At 46.8% G+C, this 9661-nt stretch overlaps 4 protein-coding genes across 4 annotated transcripts; all 4 read left to right on the top strand.

The window, feature by feature from the left end:
* Positions 1-1610: 1610 nt before the first annotated feature.
* On the top strand, positions 1611-4686 carry F5891DRAFT_968438 (uncharacterized protein; the record flags this gene model as incomplete). The annotated part of the gene is made up of 11 exons (XM_041376299.1): positions 1611-1928; positions 1980-2198; positions 2250-2429; positions 2484-2680; positions 2743-2950; positions 2999-3156; positions 3215-3311; positions 3362-3543; positions 3613-3793; positions 3844-4182; positions 4237-4686. The coding sequence occupies 11 exons, from the start codon at positions 1611-1613 to the stop codon at positions 4684-4686; spliced, it is 2529 nt and encodes an 842-aa protein (XP_041216611.1).
* Positions 4687-4717: 31 nt separating this feature from the next.
* Positions 4718-5372, top strand: F5891DRAFT_1200945 (uncharacterized protein; the record flags this gene model as incomplete). The annotated part of the gene is made up of 3 exons (XM_041368856.1): positions 4718-4724; positions 4779-4792; positions 4845-5372. 3 exons carry the CDS (start codon positions 4718-4720, stop codon positions 5370-5372), a joined length of 549 nt encoding a protein of 182 aa, XP_041216610.1.
* Positions 5373-5861: 489 nt separating this feature from the next.
* On the top strand, positions 5862-7582 carry F5891DRAFT_1200944 (uncharacterized protein; the record flags this gene model as incomplete). The annotated part of the gene is made up of 5 exons (XM_041368855.1): positions 5862-5984; positions 6044-6409; positions 6466-6723; positions 6791-6919; positions 6977-7582. 5 exons carry the CDS (start codon positions 5862-5864, stop codon positions 7580-7582), a joined length of 1482 nt encoding a protein of 493 aa, XP_041216609.1.
* An 815-nt stretch (positions 7583-8397) lies between these two features.
* F5891DRAFT_1082904 (uncharacterized protein) lies at positions 8398-9420 on the top strand. Its single transcript, XM_041363443.1, has 4 exons — positions 8398-8624; positions 8677-8761; positions 8823-8869; positions 8917-9420. The coding sequence occupies exons 3-4, from the start codon at positions 8849-8851 to the stop codon at positions 9190-9192; spliced, it is 297 nt and encodes a 98-aa protein (XP_041216608.1). The 5' UTR covers positions 8398-8624; positions 8677-8761; positions 8823-8848; the 3' UTR covers positions 9193-9420.
* Positions 9421-9661: the final 241 nt, after the last annotated feature.

Raw genomic sequence — 9661 nt, 5'->3', positions numbered from 1 at the left:
GTTCTTAATGAGTCCTGCGGCGAATATTGAACGAGTGAAAGAAACTTGCATAGTTTTTGTTCTAGTAGGTGCAGTGTAGCCATACCTCCATAACACCTTCAAGGTTGCCCACCAACTTTTCAGATAGCTACCGCTTTCTATCTTCGGTGACGTATAAATTTGTGTGGGCAAATTTGTATCAAAAGCAGCTCACCACAAGCACGAAATCCTGGCCATCCCAAATACCAGTGTCTGAATCAACATCTTCGAAGGCTGTCAGAGTCAAGTTGAATTCCTTGGAAGCTCTCATTAGATTCTTGTTTGCGTCGACAAATATAGAAGCCCCTAGTTCCAATGGAGTAAACGTAGGATCATCGTAAGGGTATACTACGGTGCTGCCTACGGGTCGAATTGGTCAATAAGGATAAGCACTGCTCGACAGACAGAAAGCTAGAAACTTACGACCTCCGATATAATCTGAGCGCTCATAAACGTCGATTTCAACGTCAATTCCGAACCTTTCCTTCGCTTTAGATATCCAGAATGCAGCTGAGGAGCCCCCCGCGCCTGCACCGATGATGGCTATTCTTGGAGAAACGTGAGCCTGTTCTATGTGGGCAGAGTCTTTTGATTTGAAAATAGGGATACTGAAGGGGAATTGGAAAGCAAGGCTGGTGCAGACGAAAAGCGAGTATATGAGGAGACGGTGCATGACTAGTAACTTGCGATCTGAGTAGAAGGTACAAACCAAGGAGGTATATACGAGAGGTCCTCGCAAATATGTACAAACACAGCTTCGTGTTGTCATACTATAAGAAGTTTCATCCGCGCGTATTTTCACTTAATTTACGATCGAGTAACTCTAGTACGTCTATCGTTCGACCAGGTACAAGGTGTCTACTAATACGTATACGACACGAAGGAGACAACAAAGAGTGTATGGTGTCGCAAATTTCCTAAGTCGGTTGTAATCAGGTACCGTTTACATCGTGTTACAATGACGATTACAAACCATGTTGTAAGATTGATGGCGGGGTTTCAAGCGGTTGCAATACGCATGCAAGATGATTGATATTTGTCTCGATTCTCGAATTCCCCCCCTCGCAGCATTTTGAGTGTTCTCTCCTATTCTTTCCATCCAAATCTCTCCCAGCACACAAACCATCCACAAAATGGGCCCTGAGAGGACAAGATATTGCGACTTGTGTCAACAGGACATCAAACCTCGTGGCTACACCACCCACCGCAAGGCTTGCGAGAAGAAAGCCGAAAAACAACGGCAGAATCAACATTTCGTTGATTCTATTCGAAGAGACACAGGTACGCACAATTTCTCGTTGTTTACAACGTCTAATTTTGCTAGCGGGTCCTTCGAATCTGCAACGGACGATGGGAGATCACATTGATACAGTGTCGAGACAGGGAGGTAAGTGCCTGTTAGTCTGATTTTAAATTGATACATTCAAGTTGAAACAGGGCAATGCAATACCTCACCTGCAGGTACTTGGAATGATCTGGATGGTGCGGAATACCAAGGTGAGCTCAAATTATGTGCTTTTACATTCATTATCGAAACTTTACTAGATCTTCCCTCGTTTCTCGATGCCGATGTCCCTGAACGCGTGGAACCCATGTTCCAGGTCGATGACATCAAGCTCGAGCACCATCCTAGCAGCGGGATCACACCAGAAGTACACGGCTTCAACGATTTCAAACGCCGTCCACCAACGTCTTCTGCCCCACCTCATAAACGTCCCTGGGCTCCATTTAAGTCACGCTTGGAGTTCGAGATAGCCGAACTTGCTCTGGAGGCCTGTCTCAACAATGATCAAACTGATCGTCTCATTACGTTGTGTAACAGGTGCGCTTCTCAATCGGAAAAATTTACGTTCAAGAACCACAAAGACATCCGCGAAAGGTGGGAAGCCGTCTCCCATCGCACTACTGGGGTTTTTTTCCTTCGTTCATTCTGATATTCATTGTCTAACAACTAAGTTTAGTTTACTCATGATGTAATATCTGTACCATACGATGATTCAATTCGACAATTCGAGCTATACTACCGGGATCTCTGGGAGTGGGCGGCAGATCTTCTCCGTGATCCTCGCTTGTTCCCACACATGGTTTTTGATGCGCAGCGCTTCTCGAAATTTGATGGCAAGACCTTCGTACGTTTCATAGACGAACCTTTCACTGCCGAAACCTTTTGGAATGTTCAAGTAGGTACTTAATCTCACTGTCAATTTTGATCGCCTTACTTTGCTTTGTAGTCACAGCTACCACCGGGCGGCAAGCCCTTAGCTTTCATTTTGTATGCGGACAAGACAAGGTTGTCGTCATTTGGTACCGCAAGAGGGTATCCTGTTGTTGCACGTCTAGCAAATCTCCCCGCGAACATTCGTAACGGACAGGGTGTGGGTAGCGGCTATGTAGTTGGATGGCTTCCGATTGTATGACACAGTAATATTGATATATCTGCGGTTGGGACTTATACTCTGACGCAGGTGAAGGAGGACAGAGACCAAGCTGGCAAGCCCAGCTGGGTCAACTTCAAGAATGCCGTTTGGCATGAATCATTCTCAAAGATCCTATCTTCGCTCGCATCAAAGTCTCATACTGGACAGTGGTTTGATTGCCCTGACAACGTTCCGCGGTGGTTCTTTCCTATTATCCTAATTTTATCTGCAGACTACGAGGAACAGTGAGTAATATCACACTTCGATGTTAATCTGAATCGCTAATGAATATCATTAACTATTTAAGATGTATTATGTCGCTAATCCGAGGGATAAAATGCCTTTGGCCATGTCCAGTGTGTCTCGTTCCCCACGACGAGCTTTTGAATACATTAAAGTGTTATCCTCCTCGAACGGCTACCCAGTCGCAGGAAGTGGTGAAGGCTGCACGAGCTGAGGCGACTGCTGAGGAGAAAGAGGAGAAACTGAAAGAGTATGGCCTTCGTGACATCATGGTAATGTTTTCTCTGTTGTAAGTTCGTTCTAACTAATCAAAGCTACAGAATGCCTTTGCGGCCATGATGCATACTGATGTACATGATGCGTTGTCATGGGACCGACTCCACTTCAATGGTGGTCTGTATCGTGACCACCTCTGGGCCGAACTTCAGAAAATCGTTGTCGGTTTGGGACGAGTGAAAGTAGCACAAATGGACAAAAAGTCAGTTTGTGACTCAAGCGCTGTAACATTGTTTTGAATTGACCCATTTAACTACTAGCTACGAAGCATTCCCGCGCTGGCGAAACTTGAAGCACTTAGCTCACGTTATGAGCATCTCTTTCGCTGATGGCAGTGTCTACGAGGACATATCAAAGGTGTGTTTTTGATTTAAACTATTACTTCATTGCCATTGACACTCTTTCAGATGGTGGTATATGCTGCGCACGCGATTTTGACGGAGGACGACAGTCCACTCGGCTATCTCCTACTCCGTTGCATTCGGCACTTTCTCGAAGTTGACGCATATGCGGCGCTTGAAGTTCACACCACTGAGACTATCAGTGCCGGCCGACATGCAGTGCAGGCATTCTCGACTTATCTTCAGGTGTGTCTACCTCAGTTCACTCAGACAATTATCCACTGATTAAGCCTATGATAGCAATATATAGAGAAAAGCGCTGATGAGAGCGACAAAAACTGGAACTTCCCCAAACTGCACATGAGTGTGCACATTTTTGACAATATCGAAGCAAAAGGTGCGACACGTAACTACAATACAAAGCCGAATGAAAGGATGCATGGGTCGCTGAAAGACTCGTACTTATTGCGCACTAATTTCAGGGATGTGGCGCCTCAGGTGACGTTCTTTTCACTCTAACTATCATTTTGATACCAATTTCATTGCAGATACTCCGCATAAACCATTGGCAAGTGGTTGCGGAGAGCATTCGCCGCCACATATCAGACCTAGACGAGTATGAGTCCGGAGGCAGCGAAGATTCGGGTGACCTGGAGGATTTAGGAGATGTGGATGATCTGGTCTCGCCGGATGCAAATGCGCCTCATGTAAGACTTGGGTCGAGGCAAGCTGCGCAGACCTTTGAGTTGATCGAGGATGCTCATAAGGAGGATGCCGCGTTCACTAATTTTCGGGTCAAGCTCAATAATTTCTTGACTGACTTTCTTCAAGTTATTCGGCTCCCTTTACCAGGTGGAAAGCGGGTACAATTCAAAGCAAGTGATAAGGTTGGTCATGTTCAGTTCGGCTCTATGTTTCGCTACACTAATATCGTTAAACAGATCACTGAGTGCCGTTTTTTGAAGGTTAACTACGAGTCCTTGGTGGATTGGCGACTACACACCGACTACCTTAGATGCAGTCCCAAGTTTTTCAATGCTGCGCGTTTTGATTGTGTTTTCATTCAGACAGAAGCCAAAGTGATATTTGGTCGCCTTCTCTTTCTGTTTGAATGTATAGTTGGGGATATCACGCTCTCTCTAGCTCTAATCCATCCTTTTGACGCTCCCACTGGTGTACGGCTCCGAAAGGACAAACACCTCAATATCTATCGTGTTCGAGCAAGACCCCGAGCGCAAGCCGAGTTTTTCTCAGTGAGGTCAATCATTCGCGGAGCTCTCCTTGTGCCGGATGGCAGTACCGATTACCTTGTCGTCGACACTGTCGACTCTGACATGTTCATTCGTGTAAAGGAGCTACATCTTGCAGCAGGGCATCCAATACGCATTTGATTGTATCCCTTCAAGTCGGCTTCCTCTCTCTATGCCTGGTAAGCCTCTCATTTTCTTCGCTCGTTGTCTCACTAATGGTCTAATTATACTAGGCTATCTTCATGCAGTAAGTCGTCGATTTTGTTGCAGCCCTTGGCTGCCCCTCAACTGTTCTGAAGGCCTTGCAGTACCGACAGAGTATGACCGCAACGACAAAGAACCTATTAGCGGCAGCCGCTCCCGGTGCTTCTGAGCAAGGTTTCCATCCTGTGCAAGGTCAACAACAGTTTGCTGGTCCCCAGAACAATCGAATCGGCCAGAACTTGGCTCAAGCCAAACCTATGGGCGGCATGGCGCCACCTGCGTCACCAGCTATGGGTGGTCCCATGAAAGATCAGAAGGATGTCAAACCCATCATGATCAATAACCCTTCAGGTATACCAGAAGGGTCACCTCACAACGCTCCTGCTGCTCCAGGCCACCCGACTCCCAATACCATCAACTCAAGTATCATGCAGTCTCCTGCTCCGAACGGGACACCTTCAGTACCTCCGGCTTCGAATCCCCCGGGCGTTGGCAACCACAACAGATTCAGCAGCAATTCGGTCTTACCTCCACCCAGCGTGTCCCTCCCTCTGCCCCGTCTTTTCATGACCCTCAGTCCAACCCTCCTATCATACCACCCAACTTCCCCTCCATGCCTATGAATACCCCACAAATGAAACCGGGCAATTCGATCCCAGTCTATCTGATCTACCAACTCACCTCATACAGACTTCGTGCAATCTATGACAGCAGCATTGGAACAGCGTGTTTCAGATGTCGCGTTGTTTGTGACCTCTGTTATAATGTTTTTTACGTCTTGATCTGACCTTGCTTGTCATAGACCTCTAACGCCGCCATGAATGCTGCAATTGCTTTAACTCCAATAGGTTCCTTGGCATTGACGTGCCGATGTGTGAGAGAGAATGACTAGGGTAGGTCGCTCTTCCATCAACATGTGGCCTTCAGTCGTGTTTTTGTTTACGTGCCTCTCATTAGTTCACTGGTATTATTACGCGCAAGACTGAATCAATGTCGTCACTCGCAGTAATGTTACGTCTAGTATACACGAGGTAAGCAGTACATCTCATCCTATATATTAGGGTGACATTCACACTGTTTTCTCCGTCACCTTACCATCGAGCATCTAGAACATGTCTCATCTCTCAGCGCGGGTGTCAGATGATGATTCAGATAGCGACTGGGACGAAGGCAATACGGACCAGGTCTCGAATAACATCCCAGGGCCTAATGCCTCCAAGGGAGAGTTAATGGAAGTATGTAGCCACCGTCTTCATCGCATAACGCTGTCTAACGTACACTCTCCTCAATACAGGCACTCAAAGCGCTGCAGCTTGAGGTTCAGCAGCTGCGTGCAGACAATCGTGCCCTTAAGGAGAAAAATAAGGTTCTGGTTTCCGAGAAGCCTAAACGGAAACGGCGTGTAGAAGCACCGGATGCCCTCGTCGCCCATGAGCAAACTATCTCGTTGTATGCCCGCAAATATGGCATGACAGTGGAGATGTTCCCAGACAGCGAGCTTCTCATCAAGAAGCGCCCCGATTCACCTACACCTTTTAATAGTGCTGATCGTTACAAGACGTCGGCAACTCAAGAGTCTGCTTTCTTAGATGAACTCTATGCACATTTCCCTGAACGCATCCATGAAACGGTAATGGGTAGCGAGTACTTCAAAGACCTCGTATGTCAATTTTGCTTTTCATTCTAGCCACTACCTAATGTATTTGGTTGTTACAGGTAAATAAGTGCATCGCCGATGCTCGTTCTAACGAAATCAAGAAATTGCGTGGCGTTGCTGGAGACATATTCGAGCTTCCGGGAAAATACTTTGCCAATGCCAGTTATGACAGAGCTGCGATTGTCGACATTCAGAAGATGTTTGGAGTTTCCGGCAAGACTCAGACTTACAAGATTTTTCCGCCTCTCTTGTTCCCAAGTCTCCAAGAAGACACAACCCTCAAGACCGTTTTCGGCAACTGGACACTTTTTGCAAAGGTGCGCTATCATTCTCTCATAATTGTCCTGCTGCTCACTAGTACTCTACTGATACTGGCATATCTAGATCCTGAGGGCCTCACTCTATGGCGTCACCTCGCTTCATCAAGAGCCTTGTGGTGGATCGAAGACTAACGCTCGGAAGTGGAGTTTGCAACAAGTCACACCAGGGTCCATTGCATGGGCTGCGGTTATTGTAAGTCATTTTGATGACATTGAATCGTTCTACTACTCATACACTACTGCAACACAGGTCATTTTTCTGCTCTCGCCAGACACAGAGTTTCCAGGTTCGGGAGTTGGCAAGTCGTCAACTATCAACTACAAGGACCTCTTCTTTCAATACAAGAAGTTGCTAATTACGAAGTGGGAGACAAAACGTATCAAAACCATCGTGACTAACATCAATCGCTACGTTTTCGGTGCTGCAAAGTTGTCTACATCGATGGATCCTGCTGGTGCCGAAGATTTTTCAGAGGAGATCAACCGCGCCATGCTAGCACTTGACATGGACACTGATAGCGAAGAAGACACTCCAGTGACTCCACCGGTCTTGTCGGCACTCTCAGTATTACCCTCGGCAATATCAGCCTTACCAGCTCCTTCATTGGCGCCTGGACCTGAAGGTTCAAATCTCGTCACTCAGCCAGTCACACATCCAGACGAATCAGTATCTAGGGCTGTCATTCGCGCTAATGATTCGAATACAAGTGTCAATGCAGTAGCTAACAATGCAGATGAAGCTGATGATGATAGGACGGAATCGGGTGGAGGACAAGCAAAGGCCAAGAATACTAGGGGGAGGAAGGTTGTAGCGACGCAGGGTCCTACTCGTCGTGGACGTTCTCGTAAAGTCTAAGTGATATAATACATGATAGCTAGCTAATACCCTTGCTGTTCTCTGTCAAATCACTCAGCGTCAATACACATCTTGTCATTCTGCAGCTCAAAAGAGCGGGTGGACTGATCTTGGAGCTGTTCGGACTGCTAACCATTCCTAGTCTCAATGGCAAACAAAATTGTCGCCAAACAAGAGTCTTCGCAATAGAAGGTTTGTGCGGGTAGTGTGGCGTGCCGCCTGACACACACACGAGGCCTTGCCACCAGAGGCGAGCCATGACAGTGCAAGATATTGGTGAAACAATAAGGCTAGTCTCCATGAACCATTTCGCGGTTGCTGCATGGATACAAATAGAGTCAGCCTTAAGTGCAATAGGATTGATGTGGATACCTCACCCTGGACAATACGTTCAGCTGATTCCTTTTCGCAAGTGGACCCAGGCGACCCTTCTCCTGTGAGACCAACTCTGGGACCTTGGCGCAGATTGCATCCAGATAACAGAGCGCTGTCTGTAGAACGCTGCCTGACGTGCGAGAACAACGAAGAACCTCGTGAACAAACCCTTTCATGGGCATAACGTTGCAATGCGGGGGCTGATTGCTCGAACCAAACGTCAGGGGGGTGGGCATGGGAGATGGTTGTGTCTGAATCATCAGAGATTGTAATATAGCCAGGAGAGGGGAGCTGAGTAAAGTTTGAACGTACCAACTAAACCAGATACATATTTTGATTTCTGGGAGTCGTCCGCCGACATTCTTGGGGATAAAATTGAGGAATCCGAGTCACAGATTATCCTACAGCTGCTTGATCTGAATCGCGGGTAAGTGATGCTTACATAACAATCATTTATTATTCATTGTAAAGTTTTCACACCGGTTTACATCTCTTACAACAACCACATTGTCAGTGTGACTGTAACGTCGCTTAGACTTAGACTTGTCGTCGCTCTGCTCGGACTTTCCGTCGATTCCTCTCTTGACTGAATCCCTCTTCCCCTCCATTAATAACCTCCACACAAGTCAATGTTACCAGTGATTTGACGTCGAGCACATGGCAAACGGTGTGCAGTCTTTTTTTGGGGCGACAATTATTGAAAAGTTCTCATTGTCTAGTGACCTTATGCCTTTCGTTGGTCAATGGTACAGACATTCTGAACCATCCATTGACAGTGTGTCCAACGAATAATCGCAGTTACAGGTCAGTCTTTTTATTATATTGATACTTGATACTTTTCGCTAATGTTTTAATGCCAACCCAGACTGCACCGTCGTGGCCCAATTCCCAATGGTGTCCGCGCTACTACTGGTATGTAGAATATCTAATTTGGTGTGCTGAAGCTTATTACTGTCAAGGTCTTCTCACATCGCACAGCGACCACCAAACCGTTACCCTTCCCATGCCACACCCCACCCACACGCAAGGCGCCACTCCCTAGACCACTGCCAAATGCCTGCGGGATACCCATAGCGCCCAACCAGCATGCCACCTCTCGGTTCCACCCAAGCGCCCTTTACCCATGTCAGGCCCCATCATCGATCGCCATTTGGCAGCGGCTAGCACACTTTGCTTGGTGGTCTCTTGTTCGTCACCAAATATCTCCCGCACAAGGGCAGGGTTGGACCGGATGATGTATGGCGACCTATTAGATGAAGGGAGAAGGTTAGTGAGAGGTATCGGCAGCAACAGAAGGATCCAGAAATGATGGACAAGCGCCCCATTCATTCAAGGGAAAGATGCAGGGTATATTAGGGAGTGGGGGATTTGGCTTCAGAGGGTTTCCATTGAGTATCCGCTCATACTTGTCTTGTAATTATGGTAGAATATGACAATTCAAGATCTCTATTAAAATATCAAAACCAAGATTTCAGGTCTTCATTTCGCATTACAAGCTGCTACTTGACATTGCAATCGATTTCAACGCCATGCGGCTTTCCAGCCAAATCACTCATTACAATGACTAAGATTGATTGCCACGTGTTGCAACGGCAATTGCCATCGTAATTGCAACCGTCGTTACAGTGTGATTGCAATCGTGACTCTATTATTGAAAGGACTTTCAATCTACGCTCGGTCTTTGAATATTGAAATGCGTGACAA

This window comes from Suillus fuscotomentosus, assembly GCF_016647785.1.
Source record: "Suillus fuscotomentosus strain FC203 chromosome Unknown F5891scaffold_266, whole genome shotgun sequence".
Lineage (NCBI taxonomy): Eukaryota > Fungi > Basidiomycota > Agaricomycetes > Boletales > Suillaceae > Suillus > Suillus fuscotomentosus.
Note: the sequence above shows the minus strand (reverse complement) of the source record. Positions and strands in the feature narration are given on the sequence as shown.

What these genes read in the sequence shown, in the direction of transcription:
- F5891DRAFT_1082904 (XM_041363443.1), top strand. Translation starts at nt 8,849, where the DNA reads ATGGTGTCCGCGCTACTACTG. An exon ending in TGGTGTCCGCGCTACTACTG is followed by an intron (nt 8,870 to 8,916) that starts GTATGTAGAATA and finishes ATTACTGTCAAG; the next exon opens with GTCTTCTCACATCGCACAGC.